Below are 17,894 nucleotides of genomic sequence, written 5' to 3' on the forward strand. Positions count from 1 at the left end.
GAAACAATAACATGAAGAAATTTAGAAAAACAAAAGATCAACCCAGTGGGAGAAACTGGGAAAAAATATAAAAGCCTAAGCTTCTTTGTAGGATTAAATTATATTTGACGGTTAAAAGCAAACATTTTAAGTCTATCTGGCATGCTGCCCAATGTATGTAGAGAAAGAAATTAAGTATAAAGGGGGTGGGGGGTAAAGGGCCCTAAGGCAGTTAAGGTTTCCATACTTCAAAGCAGTAAAATGTTATCAATATACAGTTGACTCTTGAACAACACAGGGGTTATTAGGGCTGCCAACTTCCACCCTCTGCCCCATAGTTGAAAATCTGCACTAACTCTTGACTCTCCAAAATCTTAACTAGTAATATCCTCCTGATGACTAGAAGCCTTACTGATAACAAAATCATCAATTAACACATGTTTTGTATGTTGTGTATTGCATACAGTATTCTTACAATAATATAAACCAAAGAATAGAAAATATTAAGACAACCAAAAAGAAAATGCATTTATGATACTATACTGTATTTATTTTTAAAATGCATATAAATTGACCCATGCTATTAAACCCATTTTGTCCAAACATCAACTATACTACTGTAATTTGTATATATAAAACATAATAAGAGCAACCATCAAAATAAGCTATGCAAAAGATACTCTCAAAAACACTAAATAAAAATGAAATTCTAAAAAATGTTCACATAATCTATTAGAAAAGGAAGCAAAAAACAAATTAGAAATATTAAAGAAACAAGTAATAAAGAACAAACCTAAGTTTTAACATTTGAATAATTAAATAAAAGTACATAGTCTAAACAGATGAATGAAAGGGCAGAGGTTGACACAGTAGGAAAAAACCATGATCTAACTACCCACTATTTAAAACAAATGGGCAGCCCCAGTGGCACAGCGGTTTAGCGCCACCTGCAGCCCAGGGCGTGATCCTGGAGACCCTGGATCGAGTCCCATGTCAGGCTCTCTGCATGGAGCCTGCTTCTCCCTCTGCCTGTCTCTCTCTGTGTGTGTGTGTGTATCTCTATGAATAAATAAAATCTTAAAAAAAAAATAAAACTTAAAACTTCAAATATAATGATACATATAAATTGAAAGCAAGGGGATAGAAAAAAATATACCATCTAAACATTAATTTTAAAAAGTACATCTGAGAGCAAATAATTTTACTAGGACAAAAAAGGGACATTACAAAATATTTATGCATAAAAGAACATAGCTGGAAAACAAATGAAATAAAAATAGGAAGAAAATTAGAAAATAGAAAAAGCACAAATATAACTGGCAATGTCAAATATTTAGCAATGCTAGAATTCTTACATAGAAAATTAGCAAGAATGTAGAAGAACTCAACAATACATCAACTAACAGACCCATTGACACGCAAAGGATTCCCTAACTCAGCATCGGAATACTCACTCTTCTCAATTGTCTGTGAAACATTTTAAGACAGGCCATATCCTGGGTCATTAAATAAACCTTACCAAATTGAAAACTAAAATCAGTGCTCTAATAATCATAATGAAATCAGAGTAGAAAACAGTAACAGAAAGTGAAGAAATAAAATAGAAATGAAACACTTGGAAATTAAAGAACACATTTTAAAATATTCCACAGGATAAAGAGGACTCAGGGAAATAAAAAAAGTACAATAAACTGGGAAAAAAAACGTTATCAAAATCTGACCGTGGAATATAGCTAAAGCAGTGCTGAAAATGGAATTTATGACCTAAATTTTTAATTAGAAAAAAAGGAAATGTACTAGCTGGGAGTATTAGACTCAATCACAGAAAGTAAAAAATATTGAAGCCATAGCAGATGAGATGCCCAGGGTCAGAAGAAAGAATAAGTAAACAGCTGATAGAGAACTTGATATTAGCTTGAACTCCCTCCTAAAGAAAACTAGAAAAAGAACAAAATAAACAGAAGGAAAGGAGCAAAATATATGAGAAGAAGGAGTAAGGAAACACCTGATGGAGAATCTTGACACGTACCAAAATCCCCATTAGGTAGAACAGTGACTGCCAAAGGCAATAAAAAAAATATTTGGTAAGGGGTGCCTGGATGGCTCAATGGTTGAGCATCTGCCTTTGGCACAGGTCATGATCCCCAGGGTCCTGGGATTGAGTCCCATATAGGGCTTTGCAAGCATTCCTGGTTTTCCAGTTTTCCCGACCTCATAAGAGGACCAATAAACAACAAAGCATTTGAGAAAAATCTCTAAAGCATAGTGCACCTGCACAGAAACAAACTTATTAAACAGTTCCTTTAAAAATGAAGAAACTGTTCCTAACAGAACTTATCTAGGTTTATCACCAGAACTTTAAGTCAATAACAACTGCCAGGAAAAACCGAGATTCCTGTTAGCAGGCCAAGCACAAGGACAGATGTGTTAAGACAATTATATAAGAAACACCAAGCAGCAGCGTGACAAAACCTACAGCACAGAAAAATATTTTGCAGGATAGTACAGTAAAATGGAAATAATAAATAGGCCAAGTTCTTACTTGGCCAATTATAGTAGGTAGCCTTGAGTGAATTTTGTTTCTACCTAGGCCAGTTGCATCAACTCTAACCTACGAGGATAGCCTAGTTCATGTACTGAGGAAGGAAAGGTCAAATTTAGGCCTCCTGCTTCAATCACAGTAAGTGAAACTGATCCACTACACCCACTCACCTACCCACACGTATACGTGTGTATGTGCATCTTCACAGCAGAGACTTCAAAATGTCTGAAAAAGACTAAATTAAAATTAGATGATCTCTGAGGTTCCTTGTTTCTAAAGATGCTCTCCTGCAGATGGAAAAGAGGAGTATCTTCACATAAGAAAAAAGACAATTATGTAACAGGTAAGGCAGGTAAGAAACGTTGAAGGGCTGTAGGAAATAATTATTTTCATAATGTTTAAGTCAAAGGCCTATAAATGACTCTTTAACAGTGACTGAAACCCTTTAGATCCCCCTTAAAAGTATAGCTTTGATTATATCCCTAAATGAAGCCTATACAGTGGGAAAGGATTTCATTAGGAGTCTAAAGTGAAGAGAGATTTGGACGCCTGGGTGGCTCAGTGGTTGAGCGTCTGCCTTTGGCTCAGGACATGATCCCAGAGTTCCGGGATGGAGTCCCTCATTGGGTTCGCTGCATGGAGCCTGCTTCCTCTTCCCTCTGCCTGTCTCTCTGCCTCTGCCTCTCTCTCTCTCTCTCATGAATAAATAAATGAAATCTTTAAAAAAAAAAAAAAAAGTGGAAAAAAAGTGAAGAGAGATTAACAACAAAGTTTAAAAGATAACATAAACACAATAATTTTGAAAAGAAAAGGAGGTAACTTACTGATGGACAATGTACATTTTAGTAGGGGCTTAAGCGAGTAGCAGTAACTTCTATTTTCTACCGAAAAAAGAATTTATAAAACAGAAGGAAGAGAAACAAATATTATGGTACTCCCAATATAAACTATGCCTTCTACAGTTTTAAAAAAAAAAAAGGTCTTCTTTTTTCTATATAGAAGTCAGAGAAAAGGTTTTACATAAAGAGAAAGAATCTTTGACTAGCAAAGTTAGTAATAATTAACAACAAAAATAGCAAACACTTAATGAATACTTGGTATATCAGACACTGTTGTAAGTGAACATGTATTTATTCAATTAATTATCAAAACAACTCTATGAGGTAGGTCCAATTAAGACTCTTTAAGAAACTGAGACACAGAAAATGAGCACAGATTTCTAAAGATCACACAGGTAGTAGCAGAACTTTCATTCTACCCCAGATTATCTGGTCTAAGAGTCTATGCTTACAATCACCATAAAAATACTTTGTTTGATAGAATTATTTTGTTGTTATCAACAATGGAAGACTATTTATATTTTGTCTTCTCATCTAAGAGGACATTTTTTAAAGCTGAAAACACACAATTACTTTGTAAAACCCATTTTAAAATACCAACTTTCCTTTCCAGCAATATGGCAGAGTAGATAATCTAAGAACTCTGCTATAAAATCACTGGAGATGCTGGAAAAAAATGCAATAAACATTCTTTTAACCGTATAGCTGGGCTGAAAAGAAGCCTACAGCACGGAAAAAGGAGGAAATAGAAAACTTAAAAGCTGTGCTAGGATTGCCACAGAAAGGCATGTTAAAGAATAAGCAGTCATGACACCTGTAAGGCTCAGGTGAAATGAGGGCCCAGCTCTTCATTTCAACTTGGGTCTGGGTCTTGGGGTCATGGGATTGAACCCCAGGTCAGGCTCCACATTTAGCAGGGAGTTGGCTTGAGATTCACTCTGTCTCTCTCTCTGCTCCTTCCCATGTTCAGAGGTTCATACATGCTCTAACTCTAAAATAAATAAATATATAAATATATACATAGAATAAGCAGTCTAAGTTTATCGCACACAAGTAAGACATGGGGAGTAGCACATGCGCTCAAATAAGGTGAGATACAGGACTAAAACTATCCCAATGAAACTTCAAACTTGAATAGTGACATTATTAATTAAAGACAGACTAAGGGGGAAAAAATCCTCCCACTAGCCCAGGATAAAAATCAAAGAAGCTTTGCTCCCTCTACCTGGGATCCTGATGAAGAGAAGTCTCCCCTGAAAATTTACAACCACAAGGCTGCCCTCATATGGGTCAAAATTTGAGTTTATACTATCTATTGCTTATAAATTCACAAAGGTGAATCATTGTGATCTAATATCAGTCCTGGGTAATAACAAAACATCCCTCAAAGAACACATCCTTAACCCTGAATACACAGGATATCAGAGATAATGCTTACCTGAAGACAAAGGTCACAAACCAAATTATAAAACACCAGTGGAATCAGCAAAAGTCAGGAAAGCCGAATTACATTCCTTTTAAAACTTCAAATAAGGGACCCCTGGGTAGCTCGGTCAGTTAAGCATCTGCCTTCAGCTCAGGTCACGATCCCAGGGTCCTGAGATTGAGTCACACAGCAGGCTCCCTGCTCAGTGGGGAAACTGCTTTTCCCTCTCCCTCTGCCTTCCACTTCCTGTTTGTGCTATCAAGTAAATAAAATCTTTTTAAAAACCCTTCAAATAACAGAACTATAAAGACTATAAACTTAATGATTAAAAGAATTTAAAATATGAAAGGATTTTCTCTATACAAAAAACCTAAAATAATGGAGAGACAATATGGACTGGGAAAGATAGATCGAGAGACCATTAGAAACAGGAGGAAAAGGCCAGAAAACAGACCCATACAAACTTTATTTCCAAGTTCTAAAGGGCACTGGGGAAAGGAAATTCTTTTCAATAAGATGCCAGGGAGCTGACCGGATATCCATATGAAAAGAAAAAATTTAACCCGAATCAATACTTCACCATACCCCCAAATTACTAATATATGGTCTGAAAAAATTAACAACATGCAAGCCTCTAACAAGGAGTAACAGATAGAAAAAAAAATTAACAACAAGAACAAAAATGCAAAACAGAATCACAGAGAGCATATGGACCTAAAATAATGAAAGAAAATCAGTACGCTGTTTAAAATCTCACACCTAAAAAGCATACATAGCATTACCAAATCTGTGAGTTATAACCTTTAAAGAATACATAATCTCCATTTACCAAAACTATTCCAAAGAACAGAAAAGCAGGGAATGTTGCTCAATTATTCTTATGATTCTAATTCAAGAGGGAAAAAGAACAGCAAAAGAACATATAAAGGCAAATCACATTAATGAATAGAGATGCAAAAATCTCAAATAAAATACTAGCAAACTGAATTTGGCATGATGACAAAAAAAGATTCAAAGATTTTGTAGAGCATTTAATATCACAAAAGCTACACATATAACTAATAATTTAACATTAACAGAATAAAGGAGAAAAAGCATACAAAATACCTTATTCAAAGTGGAAAAAATAAAATGAAACCTCATAAATTTTGCTGTAACAAAACACAAAGAAAGGCATTAGATAATTATAAAGGGGGCCAATTCAAAAAGAAAATATAACATTCATAAATATTTACTCAACTAACATAAGAACACCTATATGTATAAAAGCAAATATTGACAAAAAAGGGAGGAATTGACGCTAACACAATAATAGCAGAGAACTTTAATATCCCACTTACATGGAAAGACTGATCAACCAAAAACAAAACCATGAAGAGTGGCCTTAAACACATTAGACCAGATTAACTCAGTAAATATACAGAGTTACACTTCATCCAAACAGAACACTTCATCCAAAAGTTGCAGAACACACATTCAAGTGCACATGGAACATTCTCTAGGATAAATCATATGCTGGCCCACAAAAAAGTCTCAATAAATTTAAAAAGATTAAAATCATATCAAGGATCTTTTTTAGCCACAACTGTATAAAACTAGAAATCAGGGCAGCCCTGGTGGCGCAGCGGTTTAGCGCCGCCTGTAGCCCAGGGCGTGATCCTGAAGCCCAGGGCGTGATCCTGAAGCCCCGGGATCTCTGCGTGGAGCCTGCTTCTCCCTCTGCCTCTCTCTCTCTCTCTGCATCTCTATGAATAAATAAATAAAATATTAAAAAAAAAAAAACTAGAAATCAATTACAAGAAGAAAACAGAAAAAACACAAACACATGTATATAAACAACATGCTACTAAACTAACAATGGGTCAAAAAAGCAATCAAAAAAGAAATTTAAAAAATACCTTGAGACAAATGAAAATGGAAAAACAACTTTGGAAAATCTATAGGATGCAGCAAAAACTGTTCTAAGAGGCAAGTTCAGGGTGATACAGGCCCACCTAAAGAAACAAGAAAAATCCCAGATATACAATTTAATCTTACAGCTAAATCAACCAGAAAAAGAACTAACAAAGCTCAAAATTAGCAGAAGGAAAGAAAGAGTAAAGATCAGAGCAGAAACAGAGACTTCAAAAGACAAAATAAAAGATCAACAAAGCTAACTGTAGTTTTTTTAAAAAGATAATAAATCTCTAACAATATCCTTTAAGAAAAAGAGAGCGAGAGGGCCCAAATAAATTAAATCAGGAATGATGAAGTAACAATTGACCCTACAGAAATACAAAGGATGATAACAGACTACTACAAACAGGTATATGCCAATAAATTGTAAAACTTAGAAGAAATAGACAATTCCTAGAAATACATGACTTATAAAGACTAAATCACAAAGAAATTAAAAATCTGAATAGATTAATTACAAGTGTTGAAATTAAATCTATAACTTAAAAAATTCATAAAACTTTATTAACACCCAGGACTAGATGGCCTCATTAGTGACTTTAAAGAGTCAGTACCTAGCCCTCTCAAATTATTCAACAAAACTGATGAGGAAGCAATGCTTCCAAAATCATTTAATGGGGCCAGCATTTCCCAATATCAAAACCAGACAAAGACACCACCAAAACAAACAAAACAAACATGCCGATACCCGTGATGAATACAGATGCAAAAATCCTCAACAGAAGATAACAGCAACCTGAATTCAACAATATATTAAAAGGATCATAACCAGGACCAAGAGGAATTTATTACAGGGTTGCAAGAATAGTTCAACATCTGTAAATCAATCGAAGCGATATACCAACAAAGGATGAAAATCATATGGACATCTCAGTAGATGCAGAAAAAGCACTGGACAAAATTCAACATTCACTTATGATAAAAGTCTCAACGGTAAGTGCGTATAGAAAAAAAATGACTCAACATAATAAAGGCTACGTATGAGAAACTCATGACTAACATTAAAAAGTAAAAGTACAACTTGCCTGTCTGGTCACAATTCATGCTACAATGTGGTTAGAGAACCCCAAGTGAAAAAATACAAGAGATCTTGGCATGATGGTGCCCTCAAGTTACTGGAAAAGTACATAAAACCCTTCTCTTAAAAAAAGCAATTTTCAACCAGGACTCAAAGAGAGGCTGGCAGGCAGAGAAGATAAAAAATACATGACCTAACTATATGCTGTATCCAAGAAATGCCAAATATAAAGATTTGATAGGTTGAAGGTAAATGATGGAAAAGATATACCATGCAAACATTACTTAAAAGAAAGGAGGAATGCCCATATTACTGTCAGATATAACAGACTTAGGAGAAAAAATATTTACCACAGACAAAGTAGACATTATAGAATGACAAAAGAGTCAATCCACCACCAGGACCCAGAAGTCCTAAATATATTTGCAACTAAAACGATCTTAAGGGCAACCCCGGTGGCTCAGTGGTTTAGTGCTGCCTTCAGCCCAGGGCGGGATCCTGGAGACCTGGGATCGAGTCCCACATTGGGCTCCCTGCATGGAGCCTACTTCTCCCTCTGCCTGGGTCTCTGCCTCTCTCTGTGTGTCTCTCATGAATAAATAAATAAAATCTTTATTAAAAAAGAAAGCTTAAAAAAGAAAAACAAATGTTGAAATACATTTCTCAATTTCAAAACATTATGAAACTATGGAATCAAGGTGATGTGTTCATATAAGGCAAGACTTTGGAATAGAATATAAGATTGAGAATCCAAAAATAAACTCTTAAATTTACTATGGGCTGGTTTGTTACAAGGGGGTCAAGACAACTCAAATGAGAATGAATTGTCCTTTCAAAAATGAACATTGGAACATTGGAACACAAAAAATAAACTTAAAATGGATTAAGACCTAAATGTGAGACCTAAAACCATAAAAATCATAAAAGAGAGGACAACAGCAATTTCTCTGACAGCAGACACAGCAACATTTTTCTAGATATATCTCCTAAGGCAAGGGAAATACAAGCAAAAATAAACTGTTGGGACTACAACCAAATAAAAAGCTTCTGTAGAGCAAAAGAGACAATCAACAAACCTAAAAGGCAAACTATTGAATGGGAGACCATATTTGCAAATGACATATCCAATAAAGGATTAGTATCCAAAATATATAAAAATCTGATACAACTTAACAGCCAAAAAACAAATAATCAAATTAAAATACGGGCAAAAGACATGAATAGGCATTTCTTAAAAGAAGACAGATGGCCAAAAGACATCTCAACATCACTCATCAGGGGAATGCATATCAAAACTATGAAATACCACCTCAGGTATTAGAATGGCTAAATTTAAAACAGGTGACAGAATGGCTAAAATTAAAAACAGTCTCTCTTGCTCTCTCAAAAAAAGAAAAGAATACATGAACAGCCCCATATTTTTTTTTAAAAGATTTTATTTATTTATTCATGAGACACCAGAGAGAGAGAGAAAGAGAGAGAGAGAGAGGCAGAGACGCAGGCAGAAGGAGAAGCAGGCTCCATGCCGGGAGCCTGATGTGGGACTCGATCCCGGGTCTCCAGGATCACACCCTGGGCTAAAGGCAGCGCCTAACCACTGAGCCACCGAGGCTGCCCACAACCCTGTATTTATTGCAACATTATTTATATAGCCAAATTATGGAAGCAGCCCAAGTTCCACTGATAGATAAGTGGATAAAGAACAGGTGACATATATAAAATGGAATACACAATGGAATATTATTTAGCCAGAAAAAAAGAACAAAATCTTGCCATGTGCAACAACTTGCATGGAGTTAGAGCATATAATATTAAGTGATAGCAGTCAGTCAGACTGACTGAAATAAGTCAGTCTTATTGTTTTTTAATAAGATAAACACTATGATTTCACTCATATATAGAATTTAAGAAACAAATGAGCAAAGAGAAAAGAGAAACAGATACATAAATCAAGAAACAGACTCTTGGGATCCCTGGGTGGCGCAGCTGTTTGGTGCCTGCTTTTGGCCCAGGGCGCGATCCTGGAGACCCGGGATCGAATCCCACATTGGGCTCCCAGTGCATGGAGCCTGCTTCTCCCTCTGCTTGTGTCTCTGCCTCTTTCTCTCTCTCTGTGACTATCATAAAATAAAAAAAAATTAAAAAAAAAAAAAAAAAAGAAACAGACTCTTAAGTATATAGAACAAACTGATAGTTACTAGAAAGGAGGTAGGGATGGGGATGAAACAGGTGATGGGAATTAAAAGGTATACTTAGTGTGATGAGCACTGGGGAATGTACAGAATTGAATCACTATGCTGTATGTCTGAAACTAATGTATGTTAACTAGATTGGAATTAAAATTTAAAACTTAACTTAAAAAATCATGTCTGGAAAACTAGATATCTACATTAAAAAGAATGAAATTGGACTCCTCCCTCTCACCATAAAAAGTGAACTCCAAATGGACTATAGGCATAAAATTAATACTTACAACTAAAAAAGGCTTATTAAAAAAACACAGAAAGTAAATCTTTGTGACCACAGCCAAGGAAATGGTATTTTAGATATCATATCAAATGCATATGTGACAAAAGAAAAAAAATGAAATTAATTTTAATTTTAAAGACAAAAACTTTTATATTTCAAAAAGTGATATCATTAACAAAATGAAAAGACAACTCATGGCATGAGAGAAAATATTTGTAAAACCTATATCTGATGAGATACATGAAACCAAAACATATAAAGAATTTTTACAACTCAGAGATAGAAAGGCAAATAATTATAAAATGCGCAAAGAATTCACACAGACATTTCTACAAAGAAGATATACAAAAGCCCAGTAAGCTCATGAAAAGATTAAAAGTTAAAAGACCGTAAAAGGCAAATACCAATCAAAGAAACCTGGTAGAAATTCTTATATCAAATAAAATAGATTCTAAGAAAACACCGCTAAGTATCAAGAAAATCATTATATTAGATAATGATAAAAGGTAGAATTTGCCAAAACAATATACAAATTCTTAACTTCTATGTACCAAATAGAGTAGTTCCAAAAATACAGTATAAAACTCAATAAAAAAAAACACCACTTTACATCTACTAAGATTGCTATAATTTTTTTAAAGTGGAAAATAACAAGTGTTGTCAAATAAATGGAGAAACTGGAACTCTTGCACATTGCTGGTCAGAATGAAATGGTGCAGTCATTTTAGAAAACAATTTTGCAGTTCTTCAAAAGCTAAACAAAATTTTCACATGATCCAGCAATTACAGTTCTGGGTATATACCTTATAGAACTGAAAACAGGGACATGAATAGATACTTGTATACTAATGTTCATTGCAGCATTATTCACAAGAGATAGAAGGTGAAAACAACCCAAAGTCTCTATCAACAGCTGAACGGATATACAAAATGTGGTAAATCTATACAATGGAGTATTTTTCAGAGATAAAAAAGGAACAAAGTTTTGATACATGCTACATGGAATCTTGAAACCTTAAACTAAACGAAACAAACCATACATAAAAAAAGATATTCTAAGATTCCTCTTATGTATCTATAATAGGCAAACCCATAAATTTTGGGGTTAGGGAGAAATGTGAAGCTATTGCTTAATGATTACAGAATTTCTGTTTGGAGTGACTGAAAAAATTTTATAAACAGACTAGTAGGATGCCTGGATGCCTCAGTGGGTGAGTGTCTGACTTCAGCTCAAGTCATGATCCCAGAATCCTGGGATTGAGTCCTGCATCAAGCTCCCCACAGGGAACCTGATTCTCCTTCTGCCTATGTCTCTGCCATTCTCTCTGAGAAATATCAGAAATAAATTTTTAAAATCTTAAAGAAAGAAACAGACAGTAGCAAATGGCTGCAAAACAGTGCGACTGTAATCAAGGCAAATGAATTGTACACTCAAAAATCTTTAAAGTGGCAAATTTTATGTTATATGTATTACAATTCTCAAAATATTACAATATATGAAAAACCACTGAATTATACAATTAAAAAGGAACTATATACAGTTTAAATGTGAAGTAGATCTCAATAAAGCTGTTAAACCATACACAGTAAAAGTTGACAAGTCCTACCAAGAAGAATTGAGAAATCTTTTTCCCATGAAGATTTTAGCAAAAGTCAACAAAATTATTGGCAAACCACAAAAAGAGTGCGAGTAAAAACTGGAAACATAAATGATCAATAAGTATATAGGAAACAGCAACAACAAAAGCACAATGAAGTCCTAGATTGTAAACATTCTTGTCTTGTTTCCACTGTTAGGGCAAAACTTTCAATATTTCATTTCTAGGTATGATGTATGCCTTAGGTATTTGTAAATATCGTTTAGCAGTTTATGTAAATTCTATTTCTAATCCACTAAATTTTTGTTTGTTTTTTAATACACTGGGGAATTGATCACTTGGATTTTCTCCATTATATTTTACATTGCTGAAATTAACCTAACTTGGTATAAACAAATTTATGAGTATTTTGTGTAAATACATATATAGTTTTTAATTTGCTAATAATTTGTGTGGAAATTTTATAAGTTTTGTTCATATTGGTCTATTATACTCCTTTATTATATAATGATCTGAGTAGCTGTTAATATGAAGGTTGTGCTCATTCTGCAAAATGAGTTGTGAACTGTAACTTCCCTTTTTATTCACTGGAAGAGTAGGATTAGTGTTATTGTGTTAAGTGCTGAAAAAATTCATTAGAAGGTAAAACCACAGTACTGTAACACAAGCATCAAAATGGTTGAAATTTAAAAATACCAAGGGTTAGTGAGGATCATAAACTGCTGATGAAGTGTACATGCAAACATAACCACTCTGACCCAGTCTTTTGACTTTTAGATATTTGCCCAATAGAAGTATATATATTTATGTATGTATGTATGTATGTATAAGAATTGTTTAGAGCTGCAGTATTCAAAGTAGCCCCACAGTGTAAACAAACCATGAGTCCACAAACAATGCGATGGATAAATTTTGGTATACATATGCAATGATATCTCACTATCTATTGCTTTATGGTAAACACACCACAGTGTTTTTTAAGAAGTATTAATATCTTTCATGCTCCGGTAGGATGATGGGCCCAGCTTGTGGTTCTTACTCATGGCTGCAGTTAGATGGCAGCTATTAAATTCATCTGAAGTTTGACAGTAGCGTGATGTACAAGATGGCTCACTCACATTGTTGGAACTGGTGCTGACTGCTGGCCAGAATATCAGCTGGGACTGTTAATGAGAGAGCCTCCAAATAATGGCCTCTCCATATGATATAGACTTCTCACAGCATGACAGCTGGATTCTGAGACTGTTCCAAGAGTGTGAGTTCTAAGAGACCCAACTAGAAGGTAGAAGGTAGAAGGCTTCATGTTACTGGTAATCACAAAGAGTCTCTTTACTGCCTTGGATAAAAATGAATCGCAAAGGCTAGGCAAAATTCAGGGGTGAGGAATTCTGCAATACTGTGAGTTTACCTGTAAAGTTCACTGCAGGGCTATTTTGGGAGACCAGCTACCAGAAATGGAATATCATACATACAGAAGGGGTGGAATATTTAAGCTGAACCATATATGAAACTGCTGATACTGTGACTTACAACAACAGTAATTGTATGGTTTATTCTAGTAACATTAAAAAACAAACAAAACTAATCTATGGTGATAGATGTCAGTCTGGTAACCGCCTTGGGCAAGGAGTAAAAAACAAGAAGGAAGTACAAGGAATGTTTTTAACATATTGGTAATATTCTATATCTTGATCCAATGGTGGTTTCACAGAAGATTTCACTTTGTCATTTTTATCAATCTTACATTTAAGATTTTTTTTGTATGCTTCACGAATGTGGGGCTCAAACTCACAATCTCAAGATCAAGAGTCACATGCTCTACTGACTAAACCAAGCAGATTCCCCTAAGATTTGAGTTTTATTTTATGTATGTTGTATTTCAAATAAAGTTACTTCTACTCCACATGACTACCAGAACTCTCAATGAAACACCAGTTCATATTCATTCAGATTGGGAAAATTTTGTTTTACCAAGGAAAATTAGCAAGTAAATGGCCTAGTGGGAACTCCAATGTATTTTTTGCTGATGCACACAAAACTTGCAAATTTTACTCTTTGCACAGTAGAACCTCCCCTACTTAAAAATTAATCCCCCAAACATTCTACCTTCTTTCTTTGCCTTCCTTTAAAAGGTGAACTAAAATAGATTTTTTTCACAGGGAGATTAGACATCTACACACAGGTCAGATTTAATTTAGTCATTCTCATGTATCCAGTGTTGTTATGCAAATGCACAATAAAAACTATCAACTTAAGAAGAAATGTTTGTGTATGGGAGTGTGCTATGGGACAAAACAAAATCTCCTAACTCTTAAAATTCAAAAGTAAAAACACCCAAATGGTAGAAAACTGCAACTAAAAGAAGATTCTTTCAAAAACATAAATGTATTAATCAAAAATTTTTCATTTAACACTAATTTAGAGCACAGTTTCACAACCAACCAACTTTGGCACAGATGACATTTTATTTATTGAAGATTTTACTTATTAATTCATGAGAATACACAGAGACCAGAGAGAGAGACAGAGAGAGAGAGAAAGAGAGAGAGAAAGGCAGAGACATAGGCAGAGGGAGAAGGAGGCTCCATGCAGGGAGACCGGCATGGAACTCAATCCCAGATCTCCAGGATCACACCCTGGGCTGAAGGCGGCGCTAAACCGCTGAGCCATCCGGGCTGCCCACAGGTGAGATTTTACATCAGATCATTCTCAGGGTGTGTGTGTGGGGGGGGGGGGGGGGGGGGGGGGGGGGGGGGGGGCCTGTCCTGCATATTACAGAAGGTTTAGCTGCATCCCTGGTTTACCCACTAGATGCCAGTAGCTCCTACCCAACTGTGACAACCAGAATGCTTGGACATTGCCAAAGTCCCTTGGGGAAGGGGGAGCAGGTACAAAATCAGCCCATTTGAGAATTACTACTAGATATGCATAGGCTCAAAACTTCTTGCTAAAGACAACTCTTGTAAAACTATACTTTCTCAATCATCTTTAGAAAAATACTAAACAGAAAACCTACTCTAGGGACGCCTGGGTGGCTCAATGGTTGAGCAACTGCCTTTGGCTCAGGATGTGATCCCAGAGTTCTGGGATCAAGTCTTACATTGGGCTCTTGCATGGAGCCTGCTTCTCCTCCCTGCCTATGTCTCTGCCTCTCTGTGTGTCTCTCATGAATAAATAAATAAAATCTTTAAAAAAAAAAAAAGAAAAAAGAAAGAAAAAGAAAAAGAAAAAGAAAAAGAAAACCTACTCTAAGTATAATACAGATGGGATTTAACATGGATTTTATTTTGATTATGTTCCATTTACCATATGCAATGAACAAAGAGAAAAATGTGTTCTACAAATAATGGCTAATTATAGAATGTTAATGAGGCCAAGGCAGCCTTCCATCCCTCCCAACTACATTTTTCTATAAGGACAGAGACTACATGCATCCAAATCATCTTGTATACTCTTTTAAAATATAGATTTCTGACCCCCAAAACAGACCTATGAAATTGAGGTGTACAGATAGGAATCTGAACTTCTAATAAGCCTTCCCTAAGTGCCCACCATTAAATTCCTATGCATACAAAAATAATAAGAAAAACAGCAGGGTGGACTACTTATCTCCAATCTTTTGTGACCACAACTTTTAATGTATTTTTAATCTGTGTCACTGATCAGAAGATACAGAAAAGGAACAAACCTCAACTGATAGCAGATGGTGTGGAAGATAAAATCATCAGTTTGAAGAGTCAGAGAGCCAGGATTTTGGTCGCAGTCTACCACTATGAGCAAGGTACAAACTCCCTGAGTTTGAATTCTCTATGAAAAAGAGATCAATTGTCCTACCACATTGTTATAGACAAAAAAACAAAAAACAGACCCAAAAGCTCTAAGGAAATAATACAGCACGATTATGAAAGATTACTATTTTCTGGCAGATAATACAAAGCTACAACTAAGAATCATGTTGCTATAAAATTGTCCAATAAAATATTAATTTGAATATATGAAAGAAATCTGTTTCTAAAGAAACATATCCTAAATAAATAAATTCAAACAATAAAAAATAAAAGCATATTTATGGGTAACTAGGTTAAACAAGAGAACATACTGAAAAGCAGGAAAATTTCTACAGATGAGAAACTGAGAGTTAGCCAAGTGTCATTTTATAGAAACAAGTATGTGGACACCTGGGGGGCTCAGTGGTTAAGCGTCTTTCTTGGGCTCAGGGCGTGGTCCCAGATTCACAGGACTGAGTGCCACACTGGGCTCCCCTCAAGGAGCCTGCTTCTCTCTCTGCCTATGTCTCTGCCTCTCTGTGTGTGTCTCTCATGAATAAATAAATTAAACCTTTAAAAAAAAAAAAGAAACAAAGAAACAAGTAAGTCGATAAGACCCTATACAACTACCAAAGAAAAACTTGGTAAGTTTTTGTAGCTAAGAAAAGATTCATATTCAATTTTTGGTGCACACCAATATGAAATAAGCACACTAGAAGCTTAGAAGCTACTTTTCTCACTGATTACAACTAAAGACTTGAGATAAAAATATATAAAGCAATTACATGAGTAATCTGAAAAGCAAATTACAGCAGGCAGAGGGGAAAGGCAAAATCACAATCTGAGGTATGGTGAACCTTACAGGTTTTCTTTTTACCCACTTCAATTTTAATTACTTACACCTGTGACTCAAAGATGGGTTGAATTAGAGAACTGCACAGGAGGGATGTGCATCAAAAGGGACAAGGGAAGCCCAATTTCTGGTAAGATGATCAGAGAAGGAGCCCTGTGAACTGAAGAGTGTGTGTGTGGGGGGGGGGGGGGTGGACACATTTTTCCTCTCTACCAGCTTTGCCCCAGGGACAGCACCAATCATGTAATGGCATGGCCATGGTGATGATACTGTAGGAACTAAAACTCCTAATAATTTTTAGGAGAGAGAACACCCATCTCTGCATAGAAGAACCAGAAAAAAAGGGTTTTTTGAAGAGTAGTTTGCTTTTAATTTTTCACTTTTCTCTCAGCGCTAACTCTAAGACAATCCTATAGGACTGCCCAACACAGAAAGACTGCACTACCCACAAAAGAACAAAGAACTTCATCCTTCTGCCCCAAGTATGAAAAGTGGCCACCAGAAGCCAGAAAACGTGAAGAACATAAATCAGTGTTAAGTCCTGGCCTTGTGCCAAACCTGTGCATGTGCAGAATATGTACAAAGAACCATAGCAGTGACTGAGAGAACTGAGCCCCAGCATCAGCCTCAACTAGCCCACCAATTCTGCATGCAAAGTCACACCCAAAGCCTATATAGAAAAGGCTTTGAAACTGAATTTATGTAGGAACCACTGCCCCCCCCCCCCAAAATAAAACACGAAAAGAATTTGAGTACTGGGTTAATCTCCTACTAAAATAACAACAAAATTAATATTATATAATGGATTTTAACAGGACACAAGTCTCATAAGATTCCAAAAACTCCAGAATACAATAAAAAATTACCTGATACACTAAGAACCAGAAAAAATCTGAACAATTTCCAAGATAAAAGATAGTCAATTGATGAATACTTTGAGATGATTCAATGTTGGAGTTACCAGGCAAAGACTTTAGCATAGTACAACTATTCTCCATAAGTATATAAGGTGAATACTCTTAAAATGAAAGAATATATAGAAATTCAAGAAAAAAATATATACATACATACATGCATATATACAGCTGAAAAGTCCATTTGAAGGTGATGAGTAACATACCTAATCTGAAATAAAGAAAAAAGTTTATAAAAAAATGAAAAGAGGGGCACTTGGGTGGCTCAACTGTTTTAAGTGGCTGACTTCAGCTCAGGTCATGATCTCATGGTGGTGGGCTCAAGCGCCACATATGGAATTCCACACTCAGTGGGGAGTCTGCTTGAGGATTCGCTCTCTCTTTCCCTATACCCCACCTTCCAACTTGCACACACACTCTCTCTCAAATAATAAATAAATCTTAAAAAAGGAACAATCAACAGAGACACAGGGACCTCTAGACAAAATTTAAAATTCACATAATTAGAGTTCCTGATGACAAAAAAAAAATAT

At 35.4% G+C, this 17,894-nt stretch overlaps 1 protein-coding gene across 11 annotated transcripts in view; it reads right to left on the reverse strand.

Moving 5' to 3' along the window:
* Window positions 1–17,894, reverse strand: part of PTPN4 (protein tyrosine phosphatase non-receptor type 4) — a 208,998-nt gene that overhangs the window by 123,938 nt on the left and 67,166 nt on the right. For 7 of the 11 annotated variants that reach the window (XM_038564933.1, XM_038564931.1, XM_038564930.1 and 4 more), the window contains one exon: window positions 17,519–17,572. The exons of the other annotated variants lie outside the window; for them this stretch is intronic. In XM_038564933.1, coding sequence (XP_038420861.1) covers window positions 17,519–17,572 — 54 coding nt within the window. The remainder of the gene's footprint in view (window positions 1–17,518; window positions 17,573–17,894) is intronic. 11 annotated transcript variants of the gene reach the window in all.

The sequence above is a fragment of the Canis lupus genome, chromosome 19, assembly GCF_011100685.1.
Source record: "Canis lupus familiaris isolate Mischka breed German Shepherd chromosome 19, alternate assembly UU_Cfam_GSD_1.0, whole genome shotgun sequence".
NCBI classification, from domain to species: Eukaryota; Metazoa; Chordata; class Mammalia; order Carnivora; family Canidae; genus Canis; species Canis lupus.